The 25,845-nt window shown below is 25.8% G+C and overlaps 3 protein-coding genes across 3 annotated transcripts; all 3 read right to left on the bottom strand.

Annotated features, from left to right (window-relative positions):
• Window positions 1–4,893: 4,893 nt before the first annotated feature.
• OCT59_005182 (uncharacterized protein) lies at window positions 4,894–5,495 on the bottom strand (the record flags this gene model as incomplete). The annotated part of the gene is made up of 2 exons (XM_066138207.1): window positions 4,894–5,346; window positions 5,412–5,495. 2 exons carry the CDS (start codon window positions 5,493–5,495, stop codon window positions 4,894–4,896), a joined length of 537 nt encoding a protein of 178 aa, XP_065997374.1.
• A 1,595-nt stretch (window positions 5,496–7,090) lies between these two features.
• Window positions 7,091–7,684, bottom strand: OCT59_005181 (uncharacterized protein; the record flags this gene model as incomplete). The annotated part of the gene is made up of 1 exon (XM_066138206.1): window positions 7,091–7,684. The coding sequence occupies one exon, from the start codon at window positions 7,682–7,684 to the stop codon at window positions 7,091–7,093; it is 594 nt and encodes a 197-aa protein (XP_065997373.1).
• Window positions 7,685–10,226: 2,542 nt separating this feature from the next.
• Window positions 10,227–12,236, bottom strand: OCT59_005180 (uncharacterized protein). Its single transcript, XM_066138205.1, has 5 exons — window positions 12,021–12,236; window positions 11,829–11,946; window positions 11,593–11,759; window positions 10,716–11,519; window positions 10,227–10,646 (listed from the first exon to the last, which is right to left on the bottom strand). Exons 1-5 carry the CDS (start codon window positions 12,184–12,186, stop codon window positions 10,447–10,449), a joined length of 1,455 nt encoding a protein of 484 aa, XP_065997372.1. The 5' UTR covers window positions 12,187–12,236; the 3' UTR covers window positions 10,227–10,446.
• Between the last annotated feature and the right edge of the window lie 13,609 nt (window positions 12,237–25,845).

Raw genomic sequence — 25,845 nt, 5'->3', positions numbered from 1 at the left:
ATTAGTATTTTAAAAGGGTCGAGTTAGATTAGATTTGAGGATACATTCATAATTTCTAGATAATCTAAATCCAAATAAAATTTTTAGATATTTAAAATATATAATTTTTATTAAATTCTTTTTATATTCAGCTTGATTTTAAATGCATAGTACACATGTGATTTGTATTTGGTTTTAGATTACTTCTTTTAGCTAGTTTTTTCAGAAAAATTTTCAACTATAACACTTTTAATTACAGGTAAAAAAAATTTAACCAATTTTAATATTATTCAATAATTACAAGATAATTTCTTATTATTACTGTTAGGTATAAAATTGTAAATACTCTATTATATTTAACTATAATATATATTTTTATAACGAATTAATAAAATCTAATATAATATACTAATATTATTAAATCATATATTTTCTATCATAGTAGAACATCTTGATTTTGATCTGTTTAAAGATTAAGTACTTTTTTAAACTTCTTAAATAAGTTTGCTTTCCAAAAGTTAATTTCTCAGCCTCACTTATTCTATATATAAATAAAGTTAAAAATTAAAAATCATATAATATAAATATTTATAAATATTTTAAATATGAATATTTGGTCAATTTGAGTCAACCCAAGTTAAGCAAAAGGTCTGATCTGACAAGTCAGATTAAATATAAGACTCATGTCAAATAATTAAACATGAATCAAGTTAAATGATCTGAATTTGACCTAATTCTTTTAGAATACTACTCATTATTCATAATATTGAGTTCAATAAATGTTAAGGTAAATTGATTAATTATTTGATTATATATAATATTACCTTTATTTTTAATTAAAATTAATAATTTATTATTACTAAAGTATAAATTAAAAAATTAAAGTCAGTTCCTATAAAATATAAGCAAAAGTATAATTAAGTAGTAAGAAAGACCTAGGAAAAATATTATAATAGATGATAATAAGAATGACAAACTATATAAAGAAAATAAATCATCATTTAAATTAGAAGAACTTATCAAGAGTAAATTTTAATATTAAAAAAATATGAAATTGCATTAAGAAAACATCTTAAAAAAAAGCATAAATTGAAATTCAATAATAATTAAATCTATAGTTTATAAATATTCATACTTTATTATAATAATAAAAACTTAATTGCTGATTTGCATATGATTGATAGAATTTATATAATAAAATGCGGCGTAACATTTATATATAAGCCATATTGATCATTTTTTTATATCAAATAAAATGCAACTATATTGTTATACAATTGCATAATTTAACACCTGCAATATACGTTTAAGATCTCAGAAAAAAAAATTTTTATAAGTTTTTTTTTCTTTGCAATCTATAAAGTTTTATATGTAGGAAACAGAAATTTCATAGTATTTTACTTCTATGATATAAATTAGTGTTCTGCACGAATCAAATTTCTCCTCTGAAATTCGATTTGATTCAGACTCGATTCAGACTTAATTTGACCTCCAAAAATTATTATCTCAAGATCTAGTGATCCAATTTCAATAATTTTTTTTTAATCGATAGGTCTTGTTGGCCCTGATCAAAATAAAAAAAGATCATCAAAATTGGACTGCTAGATCAAAAGTTATTCGTAAAATACGTTTTTATTATTTGGGAGTGATCAGAGTCACATCATGTCACGAATCGATTTGTGCAGAATACTAATATAAATGGTATAATCGATTTCTATTTCTTTAACTTTCTTTTGACGCTTATAAAACTTTTTTGATTATTATTTCTGTTAACTATTACATTTTTAATAACACTATGCACTTCTATATCTCTTTTTCTTTTACAAATACGTTCAGTTTGTAAAAAATATAAATATAATGAAATATATAAATAATAAAAGGGCTTTTATTAAGTTTTAATGGAACCTGGACAATTATAATTAAGGTCATATTTTCTAGAGCTCCGAACGGGTCGGGTCGGGTCAGGTTACCTGGTTAACCCGAACCGAAATTTTTTTCAGGTCAGGTCGGGTCGGGTAAACCGTTCTGACCCGACCTGACCCATTTGACCCGAAAGTATTCGGGTCACTTCGGGTAACTCGGGTTATCCGAAGTTTCATTATTAAATATTGTAAAAAAACGTTTTGTAATGTTTTTTACTTTTTGTTTTTATATATAAAACGCCGAAACTATTTGTTCCGGCGTTTTTCCTTTTGATTTTACATGTAAAAACGCCAGAATCATTAGTTCCGGTGTTTTTCTTTTTGATTTTACATGTAAAAATGCCGAAACTGATAGTTTCGGCGTTTTTTTTTCAATTGTACATGTAAAAACGCCGGAATCATTAGTTCCGGTGTTTTTCTTTTTGATTTTACATGTAAAAACGTCGGAATCATTAGTTCCGGCAGTTTTCTTTTGATTTTACATGTAAAAATGCCGAAACTGATAGTTTCAGCGTTTATTTTTCGATTTTACATGTAAAAGCGCCGGAATAATTAGTTCCGGCGTTTTTCCTTTTTGATTTTACATGTAAAAACGCTAAAACTGATAGTTTCGGCGTTTTTTTTTCGATTTTACATGTAAAAGCGCCGGAATCATTAGTTCTGGCATTTTTCTTTTTGATTTTACATGTAAAAATGCCGGAATCATTAGTTCCAGCGTTTTTTTTCGATTTTACATGTAAAAACGCCGGAATCATTATAAGTTTCGGCGTTATTTAATTTATTTGACCCAAATATATGTCAGGTCAACGGGTCGGGTCGGGTACCGACTAGCACTGACCCGACCCGTGTCAGGTCATGAATTTGATGACCTGACCTGAATATTTCGGGTCAACCCGTCGGGTCACCCGATCTGTCGGGTCAGGTTTCGGAGCTCTAATATTTTCTATGCTAAAAATTTACCCTTGTCATCCTGAACTTACTTTTAAAACTATAAATACAAAACTTTGTAATAATAATTGCCCTCCTATTATCTATAATTTTGTTACTTAAAAAGTAATATTTAATAATAGTAATTTTTATTTTTTTGTATATTTTCATGTATACTGATAGTGAAAAAGCGTATATTTTTTTGCCAAATTTTGCCTGTGTAATGATACTTATCTCAAATTCTAATAAGGAAATTTGCAAGATTTTGGTATCAAAAGATTCTTCTCTTCAAAAGAAACATTTTTTTCTATGGTAAAAAATAATATTAACTTAATAAAATTACATGTTAAAAGAAAAATAAAATTTAAAACATAGTAAGATATGACCTCAATTATAATTATCTGGGATCCTGTTTTAATGTAATTTCAAAATAGGAATAGTTATCTTGAATTTTTCTTAAAAAATAATAAACAAGTCATATAAATATAGCCATAATAATGAAATTCTGATATAATAGCACCCGTTTTTTTGGTGTTATGTATGTATTTTACGTTGTTATTTCTTGGGAAATAGAGGACCCCGCTTACTTCTAATAGTGGTCACCGTAAAATTTTTAAGGTTTATATGTAAATTTACTTTACTCCAAATTTTCCTTTTACTAAGTAATTCTACCAGCTTTTCAGTTACATTTTTAAATCATATATATTTTTATCTTACAAGTTCAGTAACATTTATAATTATAGATTATATAAAACATAATTTATTTTATACATTTAGTACTTTTTATTTCTTTTAAAATTGGCCTAATTTTTAGATATAATTATTTTAAAAAAATGTAAAAAAGTTCCTATTTAAAATAAATTCAAAATTGATCAATAGTTATAGATATATATATATTATTTTTTGACAAAAAAAATAAAAAAAAATAATTTTAATTTATCCTACCTACCACCCCCAACCACCCTTACACGGATATCTATAAAAATTCTTTTTTACATATTTATTTTTTTAATTTTACGTGTTTGTGTAATAAATTTATATGTATCTGCATTTTTGTAATGAAATTTTATGTGTCTGTATAATGAACTTATGCTAAAAATAATATAATAAATTTTACGTGTTTGTGTAATAAAATTTTACGTGTCTGTGTAATAAACTTTGTGCTAAAAATAGTATATACTAATAAATTTTACGAAATCATAAATTTTACCTTATAATTACAAGTTACATTTTAAAATTCTGTTTAATTTTACCATATACTTAACAGTTACATAAAAAAAATTTACCATGGAATTACATTTACTTTTTTTAATTTATAAAGAATTTTACCTTATGAATTCAACCAGTTTTTTTGACTTTTCTATGTAATTTTTACCTTAGGCTTGTGGGTGATCTCTATTAGAAGTAAGAGGGTCCTGGAAACATAGATTTCAAACAGCATTTTTTTTATTAATTAATATAACACTGCATTTTACTATGTAAATTCTATTGATTACATGCAGATCGGCAATTAATAAATAAAATTTATTAACTAAGATTTAATTATAATTTTAATATATTTTTTTGGATCATTTTAATGCTCACCGGAGGTGAAATTCACCGGAGGTGAATTTTACCATATCACGTGATTTATAATTATTATATTAAAATTCGTTTTTAAAAAAAGTACAATTTTTAACATGATATTATGTAATTAAAAATACAATAAAAAGTACAATAAAAATGAATAAAAATATGTAAAATTTTCTCCCCTTTCTAATGAATATTTTATTATAATTATTGAGTAAAAATTGATCAAGTTTCATTAGAAGTAATCAATTAAAAAAAAATTATTCGGAAAAGACTTTATTTTTTTCCCCAAACCTCCCAAACCTCCCACCCACCTTTTTAATTCCCCCTAAAAAACGTATCACAACATTGTACAATTTTGCGTTCGCTCTAATTAAGTAATACGTAACGCAATTCAATAATTAATTAGTAATGCGCATATATAAATTACTATAACAACTATTGGATAATCAAATAATCTAACAAACTTACACTATATCATATGTTGATTTCGCATCTACTCTCTACCATTTGGACATCTTTTCTGATAATGACCTGGTTTTCCACAAAGACTGCATTTTCGTTGTGATCTTGACGTTATATCACCATCATTACTTTGTTGAATATTAGTTTGACTTGTAATGTCATGTATCACACTCCTTCCTGAAATCTCTATAGCACTTTTTATTCTTTTTTTACTTGGAGCTCCTCGAATTTTAGTAACATATGGATTTGTAGTTTGATTAATCAAATTCTCCTGTAAGGAAACAATTTGACTATTACTTTCCACAACTACATTAATAATTTCTGATTCAATACCATCACCATCACGACTCCTTTGCTTATTCAAAATGAAATCTTTTAATAATTTTACTAATTCAGTATCACTTCCAGTTTCTAATGCAATATTAATTGCAGTTTTAGCAGTTGAAAATGCTACGCCAAAACGATATCTTTGAGGAATAATTCTCTGAGCATTTTTCTTTATGAATAAGATCCTTGAAGTTGTCTTAGACTTTGAAGAGTAAAATCTACTGTTCGTGATGTTGTATTAACTTCAGTAGATGACTCTAATGCTGTAAGTACTGGTGAATTATCAAGAATATCATCTAATTTCATTAAAATTTCATCTTTATACCATCTGATAGGTATAATACTAATATGGAATCTTGCAGTACTTGAATAAAGCATTACTCGCCAAAAGTGATGGCAAATAATTCCTTTTGTAATAGATTCCATACACGTACAAATATGAGTCCCACTCACTAAAAAAAGCCACCAGATTTTCTTTACTAGAAATACCTCCTATTCTAATAATTCTCCATACTTCAATAATATTTGACGTATCTATACCATCAAGTATAACCTTCAATGTTATTTGTGGTTCATCTACCACTTCTTCTATGAAATTATCATCAATGGTTTCAGCTTGTAAATTCTATAACAAAAATTTATGTTAAACTCTATCTCAACTTATTAACAAACTAATTCAACGTGTTATTAACATACCTCAAATAAGTATGATGTTAACTGTCCTTCATATGTAAAAGATTGTGAAATTTGATATCGTTGTAAAGATAATATAAAAGGTGATAAAAATTTCACAATAATTGCATCAACACTTGAAAAAAATTGAGATGAAAGATGTGGTAATCCAATTGGTGTATATTTCGCCTTAATATCTGTTAATTGACAGTACTTAAACTCCTCCTGATGTCTTTTATCAATTGTTTCTGCAATATCACAAAGAGTACTTGCTGAATTTAAAGACCTTTTAATAATACCATTAAACGATTCTACACTTTGGGTACTTTGTATACCACCATTAAACTGGAATGGCATATAAGCTTTAGCCCAACTGATTCTATTACCATATAACGCCCTTAATATATACGTTCACACTCTGGAAATTCATTTATCATAAATGCCCAACGTTGCTCAAATAATTCTATGCTTAGTACGTTTCTACATGAATAAAAAGCCTTACTGAAAGCATGAAATCTTAATCCTAATTTTGATTTAAGATTCTTAATTATATTTTGCCAAATATGAAATAAACAATAAAAATGTGGCGTTGTAGGAAAAATTTGAGAAGCTGCATTAATTAATCCTGGCTCTGAATCTGTCCAAAATGCTTTTGGCGCAATATTATCAGTAGCTTTCATTAAACATTGCAAAATCCATGTGTATGTAGATGCCATTTTGTCTTCCACTAGTGCATTTGCTATATTTCGAAATCGTCCATAGTTGTCTTTTACCATTAACACACTCAAATACATATTGTATTTATTGGTCTTACAAGTATTATCGTTTAATACTACATCAGAAAATCGTTGATATAATTCTTGTTGAGAGGGAGACATCCAAAAGATGCCTGATAAACGACATTCATTACCAGAATGTTTAATATAAATCTTCCAACGTGGGTCTTGAGTCATTTTTTCTAAAAGTACATTAAGAAATAAAACTGAGTCCAGTTTTTCATCTCTATTACTTTGACGCAATTTATAAATTGCATTATAAACGTCTTGCTTGTGAAATACATGTTCTGGATACTTTTTTTTAAAGTCTCTTAATTGTGTAATTGGCGCAACCTTACAATCTGAAAAAAACTTTAAATCTTGAATCATTTCACTATCAAGACGTCTATATCTAGCAATAATATGAGATATTTGTGCAGGATTTACCTCATGATTACGCACATCTTTTAACGGCTACAAGAATCTCATTTGATGTGCAGATTTAGGAAATGTAAAGTTAACATGCCATTCACAATTGGTTTTAATCGTACCACGTAACCGATGTAATTTTTGATCCATTAATTTTCTAGGTTCATAATTACCACTTGATGAACAACGAAATGATTTACGTCTGATAATAGTTGAATCATTAGGATCTTTATCATTACAGAAAATTTGATATCCAAAACCACGTTCTAAGCAATATTGATGCATAAATGTATCAACTAATAACCAATCATCAAAAGAATCTCCTACAGCCAAATTATATTGATAATTACTATTACCAAAAGATGGTTCTAAAGGTAACGAAGTTTCTATATCTGTAAAATTATCATCTGAAGTTAAAAGTGGTTCAACAGGTGATACAAATGGTAATACAGGTGATACAAAAGGTGGCTCAGAAAGTTCCAAAGATGATGGCAAAAAGTTTATATTAAAAGGTTCGGAATATAGTGAAAGGTTTATATTGGTAAAATTATCATTAAAAGGTTCAGAATATGTTGAAATAAAAGCACTTGTCTCATAATTATTATTATGATAATCAGAACAAAAAGCATTAAATTCCATATTATTATTAAAGAAACTAACTATTCAAAGTTATTTATTATTAAGAAAGAAGGATTTTCTTTAAAAAAATAACAAAATGAGAAAAGTGGCGTCTTGGTATATTCAGGGGAAACCATTTTAAAAAATTTATGAAAATCAAGGTGAAATTCACCTACGGTGAATTTCACCATAAAATTTATTAAATTTATGCATAATGCAAATCATAGCAAAATTCATCCTGGTGAAATTCACCGGAGGTGAATGTAAAATTAATCCTATTTTTTTTATTTATAAATTTTAAAAAGAGAAAAATATTTTATAATAAATTAAAAGTTTATAATAAGTATAAACGGAAATTTATAAATTTTAAAAAGAAAAATATTTTATAATAAATTAAAGCTATAATAGTTTTTTAAAAATAAACAAATAAAATAGATAAATATAAAGTTTTTTTTTTTACTATACATTTCAAATATTAATATATATTAATCATCATACATGTAATATAAAATCATTTTTATACTAAAGAAAATTTGTGTAATTATATTTGAATTATTTTATTTTATGATATAGGATTAGAATTAGAGTTAGGGTTTTTTTTAAATATGTATAAATTTCTATAGAAATTACTAAGTAATTTGATAAAACATTATATACTTTACTAATTTCTGAAATTTATATTAAAAAATAAACTTTTTTTGAAATCCTTTTAAAAGTTTGAGATTTTCTAAGGGCTTAATAATAGTTATTCAGGTAGTTTTTGCATAAACACAAAAAAATTGATTTTTTAATAAAAAAAGAAATAAAATTTTAATAAGAATCCTTTAATTAATAATAAATATTTTATTTTTAGGTGTAACTTTTCAATCACCAATAAGATTTTTGTTTATTATTGAATTTAATATGAAATAATGATAAAATTTAAAATTATAATTTTGGCTAAAATTAAAAAACACATTATAAATTTTTTTAAAAAATTTCAATTTAAATAATAAATGTGTAAAACAAATCTGAGTAAATACTAGTCACACTAAAATTTTGAAAATTTGACTAAAAAAAATCTTTTTTAAAACAAAAAATTGTATTTTACTTATAAAATTAAACTTTCCTGTTTTTCTCAAAAACTATTTAAACAACAGCCTTTATAATTTAAGGGAAACTTGTTCTACTTATAAATTAGCAAATAGTAATGATATTTATATTATAATAAGAATAATATCTCAGTCAAAAATTTTTAAAAATTCAAAAATATTTTACATATGGTGATAAGGGGATGGCCAGAAATGATGTTATTTCCTTAGGGGGGGAGGGGAATTAAGACCATGATGATGTTACACATCTTCCATTTTAGACACTTGTAGTTAATATAATTCTAGCCAGAATTGTGTTTTAATTTTACATTTCCTAAAATGAATGATGACATAAGGAGGGGGGTCAAAAATCCTAAAATTTAAATTACGTCATTTCTGGCCATCCCCTAAGTAATACCCAAATTTATTTATTATTTTTTGAATAATATATTTATTTTAAATTAAAAAAAATTACAAAATTTTCATTATTTTTAGTAAATCCACTTTTGTCTAATTATATTTTAATATTAAATTCCTATTTAATTCATCTTTTTTTAATATTCAGATTGTTCTTTAAATTAGAAAATAGTTTGTTTTGTAATTAAAATTATTGAAATAATAAAGAATTTATAATACTATTATACAAATATAATGAAAAAAAGGAAATTTTTCTTTTTAGATTTTGGGTTTATTTAAAAATTTATTCAATTAAGCAAAATTTGGTCAGAATTATGGATTCGAAAATAACGCGACTGACGCATGCCAGTAGGCCAGTTCATAATTGTTCGATCGGCTTTTTTGGTCATGTTACACTAATCTCATGATCAAAGTTCAATTTTGAGTTGGTTTGATTGATAAACATAAGGCAACCAATAGTTATGGCTTTGTTTATTTTTGTCAGTATTTTTGTCTACTCGACCAAAACGACCTACGTTTTTGGTGGTTCACGTTGAACGGTCAGTTGATCATTCTACAGTTAAATTTATTGGTCTGAATTTTTAGTGCAACCGACCAAATATCCCGTTCAATCAATTATGAACTGGCCTAGTGACAAACCATATTTATTGTTTATGATATGATCCGATCGAGCTATACAAATTGTGCACTGTAGTTTGACTGGTTAATTTTTTTTCCGATCCGATCGATACGAACAGGGCGTATATAATTAATAACTATACAGCACGTCGGCACCATAATTTTTAATATAAGAAAAATTTGCCCTTAAATTTTATTACATGCGCAGTGATTGATATATATAAATAAACAAAGATAAACTGTGGTGTATATACGTATATCTCATACCACATATGTGGACGATAATATACCACTGGTTTTCGCCTTAGTTGTTGGTTCATTGTCATCTAGGAGACAAGAAGGCAGTGCAAAAACCTGATAAGATAAAAAAGAAATTATGAACTCGGTCCGTAATGGGTAATTATTTCTTCAATTTTTATATAAATAATATTAACTTTAACCAAAAAAATGCTTAAATTTGTGCCATAAAATGATTCTTTTTAGGATTTTTAATTGTTACTAGTCGAGCATAGGTTCAAGAATTTCTACAGAATTTTGTCGTAAAAATACGTATTATTTTTTAATCAATTGCAAATGGTTAACGAGTTAACGAATTGAATATTAACCCTATAAATAGTCAGAGAAAGTGTATAGCAATAACATCCCATTTTATGTTAACTAAACTCATTCACAATAAACTTATTTCCATTGTTTAGTATTAGAGGTTCGACGCAATTGTGAATTAGTTGAGGCTTTAAAACCATCCATATTTGAGCTATTCAAAGAGCCAACTTTCTTTTTCAAACGTGAGATGGAAGTTGGTGCTCTCAAATTTGATGGTTGAGTCTTCTTCACTTTTTTGGCTGCTGTAGATATGCCTGATATGGCTTGAATTTTATCTGAAACGAAAGGGAAATGTAAAATTATTGATTTCAAATTACCGAATTTAATTATGTAGACTATCTTACTTGAATCGTTTATATAACTCAAATGTGGTGATAAAGGCTTTTCATTCTTTCTTTTTCGAAATTCATTTCTTTCATCTAAATTTTCAGTTGATGATTCATTATTTGGTTTCATATTTCTTTGCTTTTCGTTATTTGATATTGAAACAGATTTATATAAAGCTTTTGATGTCATTCCTTTATTTTTTGAATTATTCTCAGGCTTTTGGGAATGAATCAAAGAATCCAAACTAAATTTGTTTTCACATCTTAGAATCATCCCTTTATCAATGGTTGATTCCCTAGATATATTTCCCAAAAGTACTGGCTGTTGAAAATCCATAGATACCTTTGTTATTTCATTTTTTTGAATTGAGAGTTCTCGTTTCTCATATCTTGTAAAAAGTCTAGATTGGTCAAATTCTTTTGTAGCATGTTCCCTTAATGGTGAATCATTATCATTAACATCAATGTTGAGTTGCTCTCGTATTTTAATTTCTTGCGCAGGATAAGTCCTATGTATTCCGATCGGAGAATACAAATGATGGTTAACCAAACATACAACATCATCCGGACATTTTATATGAGACAAGTTTGCCACCAACTCCGGTTTTGAAGCAGATTTAACGGGTAGTGGTTGCGCATTAACATTTGTCATTTTAAATTTAGACATCACTTCTTTAAACTGGTTCAAAGTAGTTCGTGCACGTTGTTCAATAAGCAGTGATTCGTCGTTTGTGTTATCGGTTGATGCCAAACCTTGATTTGACCGTTTTTGTAGAGTAGAGGCATTTCGTCTTGTTTCATTATTGAGAGAATTATTTATATCTAAATTGATAATTAATATCAAACATGTAAATATATTATGATCCAATTTCAAATATTGTGAATAAATTGATACCTTGCGCGTTTTGCTGATATTCATCATTCAAGGAAAAATATGTATTTTTTGGCATTTCACGTATATTTTCCGAAGTATTCGAAGAAATGCTTAAATACTTCTGTGACGCGTTTACATCGTCATTTTGCGAAGTGGAACACGTAATTTCCTCGTCCTTTCCTATAGGGCTACATTTTTGTTAAAAGAAAAAACAAATATAATAATTAAAAAAAATAGTCCATTAAAATAGAACATACTTGTAATTAATAAATTTCACTTCAGGCGTAGGAATCTCTTTAGGCAGAAACTCAAAGACGTCTTCCTCTTCAAATGTCCGTAATTCAAGTGGGTCATTCAACAAATTTATACTAGTGTCTATTTTTATTCATAAAATACATTAAAAATAAGGCAGGATAAAATAAAAGATTAAGCAAATTCAAATTACAAACCTTCATTTAATCTATCAAAAATTGCGGCGCTTTCCCTTCTTTTTCGAGCTCTAGAAAAGCTTACAGAATCTAGTTCGCTAAGTTTATCCTGCATTTCGTCATATGATAGAAGGAAAGTTTCATTTTTAGATATAGGTTTAAAACTAAATTGTTTTTGGTTTTCCATAACCACGAAAAGCCATTAGCCATAGGTATGAAAAACTGTTTGTTTTCCTCTAATTATATATTTACGTCACTCGTGCCTTTTTATCAAATTTCCCACCCCCACGTGACTTGTGTGTATCGATCATCCAGAGACCCGGGAAAATTCCATTTTTATAATAAATGAATATATCGGAATTTTTGCTGTATTATGGAATAAAATGAAACTTCTATCACGATATAGTCAATAAAATATGCAATAATGATTGGCTAGTTGTCACGTGTCGGAATAAAATTGTTAAAAATCATAAAAAAATGTGATTTTGCAATTTTGCAATATCTATACAGTTTTTGGCTAAAATCATTGTCATGTTACTAGCATAACCTAAGTTGGCCTGCATTAAGATGTAAGCCGGCTAGAATTATTAAATGTTTCTTACTATAATTGGTAATTTTTTATTAGAATAAAATCAGAATTTTTTCCATTATCATGATAAAAATTTGTGATTTAATATCAGAATAAATCTGGGTCTCTGCGATCATCTTCCCCAGTAATACCACTAAATTTTTTACCTCCACATGACCCACACCCTACCACGTTTTCACTATTTATATTTATTTGAGGGACTTAGTTTTTTTGCCTTCCAAAATTATTTTTTTCATAATCTCTTAAATGTCACTGGTTACATGAGAGTGAATTTTAATTATAAAATTGGTAGTGTTACTATGGTAAATATATCGATCTAACATCCCAGTGGAGGAATCTTAACCTGTTTCTAGGATATATGTTACTTATCCTATTCCCCCTTACATCACACGTTGATTTTATTTATTTATCATTTATGCTTTAACAATAAACTGAGTTTTTATAGTAAAAATTACAGTGCGTGCTTATTTTTTAACTTTATTAATATAATTACAACAGCTTATTCAAAGTAAACACATATTTAAGGGTTAAATAAAGTTGTTCTGCAGATATAGAATTATTAAGTATTTAATTTTATCAAGTTAAGTATGAATATTTATAAAGTTATATATAAACCTATATTAAATTACTGGATTTTTTATTTTTTATAAAAATTTTATATAAAATTTAAATTTATACATATATGAAAAAAATTTTTTTGTACTTATTCTACATTTCTATTGTTAAAATTTGGAAGTTTAAATATATTATTGTTACTGGAGTTTGGAACTGGTTCTATTTTCAAAAACTGAATTTAAAACGGATGCAACCAGTTCGATCCATTTCAAATCGATTTTGCAAAACCCAATTGAAATTAAATAACCGAATTATATATATTTGATAATTCCGGCCAGAATTAAATGTGATTAGTATAAATCTGGCCAAGTTATAATTCTGGCCAGAATTATAACCCTTGTGTAATACATTATGAAATTTTGTGGGACAAAATTATTTGTAATAAAATTTTGTGTAATATAATTTACCTAGTGGTTAAACTATTTAGCTGTGGTCACGTGATTTTAATTCGTAATTCAGGCCAGCACTATAAAGTTTCAATATCAAACCGAGTTGGAAATCCAGTTGCACCTGTTTTAGTTTTAGAATATGAATTCAGGTCAAACTGAATTGCCAAAAAATCGGTTGAAACTGATTTTTAAACCAGTTAGTGCAACCGATTCTAAACTCTAATTGTTACTATTATTTGATTTTCCAATATTATGATAAATTTTGTCAAAAAGAAATAATAAGAATAATAAAACTTTTTTCTCTAAAGATATTAATTTAACCTTTAAAATATTTACATCTCTTGTATTAACAAAAGTGTTTTTAAATCTATTATCGTTTCTTTCAAGATTAATAGTTTTTGCTTTTTGTATAATTTGTTTATTAGTATTTGATTCAGCTGTTTGATATTTAAGAGAACTATGAAAATTTTTAACAAAATAATCATTAAAAATTGGTAAATTATTTTTTAAAATATTTAGTATTGGATAATTATTTAATGTCCAATAAAACACATCACTTAAAAATATAAGTGGTGCTTTATTATAATTATGTCTATATAATCTTTGAAATAAAATCCAAATTTTTATAATACTTTCTAAAAAATCCACATCTGAAAAGTTTAATATATATATCTAAAGTAAGTGGTAAAGAATTGTTTAATAAATCTATCATCATTAAATATTCAATATTTTTTATATTTCTAAAACAGTTAACAATTAAATTACAAATATTTTTTCATCCATAATAAGTTAAATTTAATATAAGATTAATAAGTCTTGGCTTTGGTTTTTGTGCTAAAATCTTGTTAATTCCAAAGAGATCATGATATATCATTTCAAAAAAGAAGAGATATTTTTGAAATAATGTTTCTTTACTATTTAAAGAAATATGTAGTGGACTAATCATAGGAATTATACTTAGTATTTAAGGTGAAATTCCAGAATTTTTCAAAAGTTTAGGACCACCCTATATTTTGCAATTTTATAATAATTAAATGCATTTATTTAACTTAAAATGTTTCAATTAAAATTTAATAGTAATATTTAACATTAAATGTACATTTTTTTATATTTTTTTATATTATTAATATAAATATAAATTTGAGTAAATTACCAGTCTACTTTCATAATTAACAATTAATAAAAATTTGACTGTAAATAAGATTGGTAAGAAAAATAATTTTAATAAAACTACACCAGATTCAATTTCTCCTAGTTAAGAGGATCAAAATAAGCTAAAGTTTGTTGAAATCGGTGCAGTAGATAGTAAGGAGAAATTGATTGCTAAATATCGACATTTTAGGATATTTTACATATATAAAATGATCTACATTTAATTTTTATATATAAATGATTAGTCATAAACAGTCAATTTCTCCTTATCTACTGCACCAATTTCAACAAACTTTAGCTTATTTTGATCCTCTTAACTAGGAGAAATTGAATCTAGTGTAGTTTTATTAAAATTATTCTTTTTAACAATCTTATTTACAGTCAAATTTTTATTAATTGTTAATTATAAAAGTAGACTGGTAATTTACTTAAATTTATATTTATATTAATAATATAAAAAAATATAAAAAAATATACATTTAATGATAAATATTACTATTAAATTTTAATTAAAACATTTTAGGTTGAATAAATGCATTTAATTATTATAAAATTGCAAAATATAGGGTAGTCCTAAACTTTTAAGTAGGTAGTGTAATAGCTCTTTTTAGATTGACTTGACCAGGTCAATCACAAATTGTAGGTATTATAAAGTTATTAAAATAATCTTTTTGTTCTATTTTTTCAAATACCTTAAATAAAATATTTGCAAATTCAATATAATCTTTTGTATTGTGCAAAGGATATAAAATAAAATCTACTAATTTATTATTTTTCATTGATCTTAATTCCTGTTGATTTTAAACACGTCTATTATAATTATGAACAGTAAGAAATTCCAATTTATTTTATAAGAAACTTTTTCTAATTTACTTATAAAGTTAACATTAATATAATTTATAATTAATTTAAAATCAACATCTTTAGGATTATGAATTGGAATATTATTTAACTCATAATAAGGTATTTTAGGAATATTAGGATTTGAATTTAATAAAATTGTTACAAAATGATTAATGTCATATATTTTTAATAGAGTTAGTTGATTTCTTCTATAAATATAATGATAATTATCAATATTAAGTATAAACATATTTTCAATATTTTGTAAACAGTAGTTATTTACAGTATACTGATGATTTTCTGAAATAAAAGTTTTTTGTCGATTTACTGTTTTTCTAGATACTGATAATCCTATATTTGCAAGTATATCAATAGAAGAAGCTGATACTTCAGAAGTTTCTAAATATAATCCAATATCTGCTTTAATTCCATTTATATATTTGTTATTAATACTAGCTAAGGTTGCTTGCCGAAACCTAGGGGTTTAGGCAAGATGGCGTTTCGCCGAAAAGCGAAATTCTGCCGAAACTATATTAAAGTTATATTAAAAAACTGGCGAAACTTTGGAGAATGGCGAAACTGCCAAAACTTATTATAAATGCCGAAACTGCCGAAACTCTGCCGAAACTATAATAAATCTATAGTAAAATTTTGACGAAACTAATCGTAGGATTTTGAAGAGGTTTAGACAAGCAACCTTAATACTAGCTAAAGAATAACATAAAGAAACTAGCTTTTTTTATTATTATTATTATTGGTTTTTTCAGATTTTGTATTAGGATTAGTTTCTTTTACAATTCATCAAAAAAACCAATTAAATCTGCATCTGCTTCTTCTAACATAATTTCAAATTTATTAGGATCATAAATTGTTTTTTATTTTAATACTTTTTGTTTTTTGTAAAGAATGCTAGACATTTTTTTGATTTTATTACTTAAATTTATTTCATTTGAAATAATTAATTGTATTATGATTTTTTGATAATCTGATTCAAACTGTTTTAATTCTTCTTTACTGTATAAAATATCTTTTCTAAATAAATTAAGGATGCTTGCCAAAACTATTTTTTCAAAATTTTAGTTAAATCAAAATTCAATCTAAAACTATTTTTTACAATAAACTTAATTGTCAAAACTGTTTTTATGCTTTTCTGAAACTAATTATAATTTAAAAAAGTTTTGGATTTACCAATTTTTTCATTAAAAATAAAGTTTTTGAGTTTTAGATTTTGAATTTTATTGTTAAATGAGTTTTGGGCAGTAATATTAAAATGAATAAGTATATCAGGAAATTTGTTTAGGCGTAATTTAGTGTAATATTTTGGAGGTGGTATAAAATTTTGAAATATTACACTAAAAATGTAATATTACAAAAGTTTACGCTTTTAAATTTGAATAATTACATCAATTTAATAATATTTTACTATCTACTGATCGATTTATAACTAATTGGAATCAGCTTATCAAGATGAATCGAATGGTAGTAAAATTGCATTCTACAGTTGATAGAACGTTCTATAGTATGCAATAAAGTTTTAAATTAATAGAAAGTCATCTATTAAATATAAAGATGTGATTTTACTACCATTCAATTCATCTTAATGAGCTGATTCTAATGAGCTATAGATCGTCTTGATTGAGCAAACTTTTGTAATATTACGTTTTTAGTGTAATATATTGAAATTTTACATCACCTCCAAAAATATTACACTAAATTACGTTTAAACAAATTTCCTGATGTATGATTTCCTATATTTAATATATCATCATCATTTTTTTTTTTAGAAATTGGTGCATTATATTCTTCTAACTTATTATAATCAGGATCCTTATCTGTCCTTTTTTTGCATAAGCTACAAATTTTAGCAGTTTCATTTAAGAGTATTTTAAAATTTACACGGGGTGTTCAAATCTGATATCACGTGATATAAATAAATATTTATTATGTAAAGCATGTAAACATTACAATAAACCCAATTTTCTTATTTGTATAAATTGATAACTATGCTAAAACTGGTAACACATTTTTTTTAAGAAGACAGTAGTTACCTTATTTGTATAAATTGAACATTACAATACTGAATTGCTTTAATAACAATAGAATTGATTGTTACTGACCAACTCTTTTCTATTTACCTTTCATTCTATTTATTCTATAGTTTCGTTATTTTATTTTGTAGAAAATGTCATATAAAGTGTATGAAGAACACGAAAATAATGATGAAGTTCAAAATGCTATAAATGATGTTAGTACGCCAAGATGTCACGTAATAATGTTAGTATTCAGTTCGTTATTTATTACCCTTTGGCTTTGCCTACATTTTCAAGCTTGTTACTTTATGATAATGTTGTATCAAAATATTACTTACGGATTTCTATCTAGTCTTCAAAAATAGTTTCTAACTTTTTGCAAACCAACCTTTTGCAATATAAACCTTACAAACTGACACTTTGCAAACTGATACTTCTTTGCAAACCAACTTTTCGCAAGATGACTTTCTGGAAGATAACTCTCTGGAATATGACCCTTCGCAAAATGATGTGGTAGAAGTCTTAGAACCTGGTCTCACTTTTTCTAGTTGGGATGATTTCAAAATCTGGATAAGTAAATTTGCATTAAAAGAAGGGTTTGATTATAAGATAAGAACGAGTGAAAAGGACCAAGATGAAATAACATGTAGGGTTACCAGTTCTCATAACCCACTTGTTAGTTCTGATCCAACTAAACATCGTAATGCTGGATTCTTTGCCCTTGGAAACTTATCCAAAAACAAGTAGTGTTATAAAGATCAATTCATTTAACAACAATCACAATAATCATCCTCTTACCTAGCAATTTGTGAAATAGCACCGCATTTTCGTAAGTTAACTTCTAAAATGTTAGCAGATATAGAGAAGTATGTTATCCAAGGATGAATAAATTCAAAATCTATATATCCTTTGTTTAAGCATGATTATCCAGATCATTCTATCCATAGGAAAAATTTGTATAATGTGGTATACCAATTTCGTCAAAAAAAACAACTCAGGAAATAATGATACTTCCCAAATGGTTTAACAATTATTAGAGTTGAAGGATTCTGATCCACTCTAGGTAGTAAAGCTTCAATTAGATCCCATCTCAAGGAAATTAGTATCTTTTATGTGGATGTCTTCCATGTAAAGAGAATTATATATCAAGTATAACGATGTTGTTATTTTTGATACAACATATAACACTAACTGATTTCAAATAATGCTTTGCATTATAATTGTAATTGATAACAATTTTAGAACAAAAATCATTATGTGTGTTATTATTGAGGACGAAATTCCCAATACATACCAGCGGATTCTTAATAATCTTCTTACTGAAACGGGTGTCTTACTTGAAGTTATTTATATTGACTCTGACCTATCAATGATCTGATAAATTAATGATATCTTTCTTATGCTAATACCCATCATTTCTTATGTATTTTTCATATCAATTTTAATTTTAGAAAAAAATTGAAAGGAAAATTAGGTAAACAGTTTGAAGAATTTCAACAAAAATTTTATACTTGCCAAAATTCACTTTGTGCAAAGAATTATTCTAACGCCAATGGAATCAGCTAATAGAACAGTATCCAATTACTGGAAGTAAGTAGTATTTTATATGTTTCATTACATAATCTTGACATATCTCATATTTTTATTTACTTTAGGCAGAAACTGATGATGAAGAAATGAATATCAGGATCAGAGAACAGAAACAAGATACATAGCAGATTCTCTTTCATTCATTAATTAGAACTATTCTATTAGAATCTATCATGAAAGTATAGAACGTTAGAGCAACTGGTAGGCAAGGAACAGGTCACTATGTAGTTCTGCTGTTTAATGAAGGAACGCATTTGTGCACCTGTCTTCTCCTAATTAACAAAGGATTAATATGCTGACACTTTTTTCGTGTTGGTACTTATTCTCACAATGCAAGATTTCATGTAAGTATGATTCTAAACTGATGGTATTTGGATACTGAAATTCAAGCCAATGATCTCTCGCAACGTTATCTTTTTATCCAAATATGTGGCATGGAAGATGATCCAGAAATAGAGCAAAGTGTTAATAGTATTAATTTTTGAAATTATAAAATGCACCAGTGATGTTGTAAACATCACATCACGTGATTATGTGTTACTGATCAGTTTATTTTTTTTGACACAATTTATTATTTTTTCTGTTTAGAGAAGGTCTGTTAGAGGCTTAGAGCATGAATATGCAGACTAATTATTGGACTGGAGTTTTTTTTTTTATTACAAAATGGTCTGTTAAAACTAGTTTTTCTGACCTTAACAGAAAATAAATAAATAAATAAATATTAGGTTTTTTTAGACATGACCATCTTTAAGCTTTGGGATTAGGTTATAGGTAAGTTTTTTTTTGCTTCTATTTTCCTTTCTTTCATTCATTAAACTTGCTTGTTCTTTTTTTTAGGCATGGCTATTTTTAGTTTTCATTTCAGCAAATATTTAAGGTGAATCTTACTTTCTTTTCTTTTTCTTTTTTTTTGTTTTTCTTTTTGTTCTTTTTTCTGTTCTTTTATTAACCTTTGTTTCTTTTTTGAATGTGTACCATTTCAGTAAAATCTGAGTAAGTTTTTTTCATCTTTTTCTCTTATCATTTTATCGCTGTTAAAATGATATTAATTATTTTTTTCTTTTTCTATGGATGGTGTTCTGGCTTTACTTTTATTTTCTTACTTTCGTTTTATTTGTTTCTTCATTATTTTTGTTTTTATCTATCCATTTCTGTTCATTTTGTTTCTTTTCATCGATTTTTATTTATGTTTCGTTTCCTTCATCCCTTTGTTGTTCTTATTCCCTTTATTTCTTTTATTGTTTTCTATTCTCGCTTCATTTCTTGTTATTTTTCATTCCCTTTCGTTGCTTTCACATTGCTTTTTATTCCCTTTTGTTCTCTTACATTTCTTTGTTCTTCTATTGTTCCTTTTCATTTTTTTTCATCTCTCTCTCATGGTATTTTATTCTTTTTTCTTTCATTGTTTTTATTTCCCCTTCATTTTTTTCATTGTTTTTTTTTATTTTCTCTTTGCTTCTCTTTATTCCCCTTTGTTTCTCTTGTTAAATTTTATTTCCCTTTTAATTCTTTTATTCCATTTTACTATTCTTCACTTTTTTTTTCATTTCCTTTACGGTTATCTTTATTTTTCTTCATCTTCTTTCATTCATCTTTTGTTTCCCTATATCATTTTTACTTATTCATTTTTTTCATTCATCTTTCACATCTCTTTTGTTCATCTTTCATGTATCTTCATCATGTTTTGTTTATCTTTCATTTGCTTATATCACTTTTCGTTTACTCAACCCTTTTCATTTATCTTTTCTTTTTTTTATTTCCCTTAGTTTTTTTCATTGTCCTTTTTTACTATATTTTTTTGTCCTTTCTTTATATATTGCAGCACATTTGCATTATAGCATTACAGCATTAAAATTAAAGTTATGCAATTATAACTTATCAGCTATCAGTTATATCATAAAATTTTTTTTATAAATCATGTAATGCATTGTAATGTAACAGATCAAATAAAATCAAAAAACTAGCCAATCAAAAATTTCGTAATCACGTGATTATGGTGTTGAGTACTAGTAGTGTGATTTAGTATAGTCGTTAATTTTCAACACTTTTTCTTACTTTGTATTGATTCACATAGTTTCCATTCGACTGCAAATTCCAGTAAAGCTATTTATGCAGAGTTATTTGGGATATTAAGGAAGGCTATTGATTATATACTTAAGACTGACAAATGACATGAATTAATGAGAGTATTAAAGACTTTCATTTATGATATGCAGAATGAAAACATTCAGAAAGACATTAATAACCCAAATATTGTAAAGCATAAAAGATGACCTCCAAAATGGCTTAAATCAAGTATAGAAATAGCTTCAAATTGGAAAAAAGGGTGTTAAAAGATAGTGTGTGAGTTAATGTAATGGACAACAATATTGTAGTAGAAGATGGAACAAAGGACGTGTCAAAATGCTTAGTAATACGTTATAGTGTAGATACTGTGTAGATATATGCATTTTATTATATTATATAGCATTCTATATAGTATTACAATAAATAAAGTGTAGTGTATATACAAAGTGTTAGATTTTTTATTAAGATTTTTTATTATTTTATGTTCATTTAGAACCCCGCTTACTTCTAATATAAGTGTCCAAAAATCTGTGGTAAAATTTATAGTAAAATTTAATTTTAGGTCTTTTAATAGTCAAGGGTAAAATTATATATATAATAAACCGGATATGTAAGGTAAAGTTAAAATAAGTTTCTGGTTTTATAAGTATATAATAAGGTAAAATTGATTTATAAATTAAATCTTTAATTTTATAAATAAATATAACACAAAAATTTACCCCTTAATTGTAATAAATAACACATAATAATTTAAACGTGACAGTGTAATGAAATTATAAAAAGAATTAGACATAACGGCGTAATGAAATTACAATAAGATTTAGACGTAACGGTGTAACAAATTTAAATATTAAAATATAAACAAATTTAGATGAAATAGAAATTATTTTAGACATGATAGCGTAACAACAAAAATTTATATGTGGTGGTGGAGTAAAGGAGAAGAAAATTGTTCATAAATTTTTTTAAAAATTTTGTAATTTCTCAGTATTATTTTTATATTAAATAACTAATTTTACTTCATTTTAGCATAGAAATTTTTTTAATAATTTTTTAATTAATTAATAAAATTTATTAAAACTTATTTCAGTCAATATTAAACCTAGAAAGATGATTTTACTACCATTAGAATTGTCTTAATAAGATGATTCTAATGGTATAAAATTTATCAAAATCTGATCACTGGATTTTCAATAATTTGCAAATTTATATTTTGTATTTTTTTATATTAAAATTTATTTATAGAAATAATAAAAATAAAATTTTAGGATCATTTTAATGCTCACCGGGAGTGAATTTCACCATATCACATGATATTTATTTTTATATTAAAATTTATTAAAATTCATCACATCAAAATTTTTTTGTGTTTGAATAAACATGTAAAAAAAAGTTTTTTCTATTGACCATAAATTTTTAAAGTTTTATTGACAAAAAGTTTCTTTTTAAATTAACATAACTTTAATTAAACTATTACACCCATCCACTAACCATTTAATCCAGCTTTTTTATTAATTTAAAACCTATAGTAATGCACAATATATAATCCTTTATAATAATGAAAAATGAAATGAAAGTGAAATAGGTTAATAAAAACAGAAATGGGATGATGTAAAACAAAATGAAATAATACAAAGTGAATTGAGATGATGAAAAATAAAGTGGAATGTTGCAAAATAAAATGGAGTGATAAAAAACGATATGGAGTAATATGGAGTGATGAAAACTTATATAAAATGATATGAAGCAATATGGTGTGATAAAAAACAATATGAAGTAATATAGAGTGATGAAAAATGATAAGAAGTGATATGGAGTGATGAAAAATGATATGGAGCAATATGGAGTGATGAAAAATGATATGGAGCAATATAGAGTGATAAAAACTGATATGAAGCGATATAGAGTGATGAAAACTGATATGAGCAATATGGAGTGATAAAAACCAATATGGAACGATATGAAGCGATATGGAGTAATGAAAAATGATATGAAGCGATATAGAGTGATGAAAAATGATATGGAGCAATATGGAGGGATGAAAAATGATATGGAGCGATATGGAGTGATGAAAACTGATATGAAGCGATATAGAGTGATGAAAAGTAATATGGAATAATATGAAGCGATATGGAGTGATGAAAAATGATATGAAGTGATATAGAGTGATGAAAAACGATATGAAGCGATATAGAGTGATGAAAAACGATATGGAGCAATATGGAGTGATGAAAAATGATATGGAGCGATATGGAGTGATGAAAAGTGATATGGAGCGATATGGAGTAATGAAAAGTGATATGAAGCGATATGGAGTGATGAAAAGTGATATGAAGTAATATAGAGTAATGAAACCCGATATGAAATAATATAAAGCGATATGGAGTGATAAAAAATGATATAAAGTGATATGGAGTGATGAAAACTGATATGAAATAATATGAAGCGATATAGAGTAATGAAAAATGATATTGAGCGATATGGAGTGATGAAAAATAATATGGAGCGATATAGAGTGATGAAAAGTGATATGGAGTGATGAAAAATGATATGAAGCGATATGGAGTGATGAAAAATAATATAGGAGCGAAAGGGATAATGATAAATAAAAAGGATAATTAAAAACAAAGTGGAAGCAAAGGGAATGGTAGAAAAATAAAAATACTAGCAATAAAAGTGAGTCTTACCTTAACTTCTTGAAGTTATTTGAAATTGTTGTTTTCTGAAAAACAAGTTAACAAGTTAGCATAAGAGAAAAAGAACATTAAACTAACGAAATAATAAGAAAATAAAAAGTAAAAGCTGGTCATTTTGAAAACAATACTACAAGAAAGCAAAAAACAAAATATGCATTACGTGTTTGTGTAATATGAAATCACCTGGTGAATTTCACCAGGGTAAATTTAAAATTTTAATAATTTTAATGCATTGCAGATCAAGGTGAAATTCACCGAATATGAATGTAAAATTAATCCAAAATTTTATATTAATAAGAATTTAATAAATGTTTAAAAAAATTTTAAACTATTGTAAAATACTTTATTTAATAATTAAATATTTTTTAAAGAAAATTTAGATATTTAAAAATTTAAGGTAAAATTCAATATAATTTTAAAAGGTCACACTATATATAAGGTAAAATTATGAGACAGAAAGGGTTGGTAAAATTACTAGTAAATCTGAAATTTTGTGAGGAGACCTCTATTAAAAGTAAGCGGGTTAACGTTTAATTTGGAAAAAAAATCATGGATTATATGACTCATGTTTGAACATTCTGTGTACAAATAGAAATTGCTTTCATCTAAATTTAAAATTGAAATTAATCTCTTTGGAATCATTAGTAATAAATTTATTATAGTGAGTTTGACATAGTTTCATTCCAACTAAAATAATTTCTTTCTTTTTTTTTTTTTGCTGCAATGCATATAATTCTTTATTAAGATTTTGAAGTAATACAATACATGTCAAAAATTCTAATTAAACACTAAGAAGTAAGAACTAAACTATCTGCTAACTTACTGTCAGTGAAGGATTTAGGCTAGAGAAGTAAGTATATCTTAGAGACGTCCTTTCTTAACTCACTGCTACTGCAGATAAAATCCAAACTGAACAAAAAGAAATAAAAGAAGCAACAACAGAAAAGTCAAGGTAAAAAAAAAAAAATTAAAAAAGGGTTAAGGCTGATCCAATTTGATTATATGTTTAACATAACCCCCCTATCTAATAGTCGAATTTGAGAAGAAAATCAACAGTATATAAAATTCTATTTTTAGGTATATTTGTACTATTACCGTATATCGCAGGTCATAGTACCCCGGGTATCTTGCAAATTTTGGACGTTTGGACCTGTATCTGGGGGTATATTACATGAGTGGGTACTATACATAGGGGTACAGGATTTTTAAAATATCTGGGGTACTTGTGTATAATATCTGGGTATTGTGGATAATCACTATGATGTAATCTCTCGTTAAGAATTTCTAAATGTATCCTATTTCTCATATCTTGATACTTTTTCAAGATATTTTACATAAAATTACTTATCTAAATACCCTTATTAATACATAAAAATGTCTTTGTTTGATTTACATGTCTTTATTTACGTGTCTTTTTTTTCTTTCTGCTAAAAGTAAAATGGTAGTTATTGGCAACAAGAAAAATAAAAAAACACGCAATCGTTTACCACAAAAGAAACGAAGACAATGGAATGTAAGAGAAAAATTAATGATATTGCATTATTATGAAAATAATAATAGAAGTATACGTGGAACTGCTAAAATATTTGATATAGTGCAGAACCTCTATACTCAACTACTTATGTATAGTAACAATTGATTGATTATAAATTTCTAAAAAAAAATTTTTTTATATTGAAGTAAAAAATTTAACCGATAATTTTTATAGATATGATCATTAGCTTTAAAAATTATCGGTTATTTTTTTTCTAAATTAAATTTTGGCTAAATTTTAGCTGTTTAAAAATCTGTAATTTAAATATACTGACAAAATTTAGTTAAAATTGAGACTAGTCTAATTTTTGCATTACAGATCTTTTTTAGCCACATTTAATG

This window comes from Rhizophagus irregularis, chromosome 13 (genome assembly GCF_026210795.1).
Source record: "Rhizophagus irregularis chromosome 13, complete sequence".
NCBI lineage: Eukaryota > Fungi > Glomeromycota > Glomeromycetes > Glomerales > Glomeraceae > Rhizophagus > Rhizophagus irregularis.
This window is presented reverse-complemented; position numbering and strand designations above follow the sequence as displayed.

Coding starts and splice junctions, on each gene's coding strand:
- OCT59_005180 (XM_066138205.1), bottom strand. CDS start 12,186: ATGGAAAACCAAAAACAATTTAGTTTTAAACCTATATCTAAAAATGAA. Junction 11,947..12,020: donor TTTTGATAGATTAAATGAAG/GTTTGTAATTTG, acceptor GAATAAAAATAG/ACACTAGTATAAATTTGTTG. Junction 10,647..10,715: donor GAGTTATATAAACGATTCAA/GTAAGATAGTCT, acceptor CTTTCGTTTCAG/ATAAAATTCAAGCCATATCA.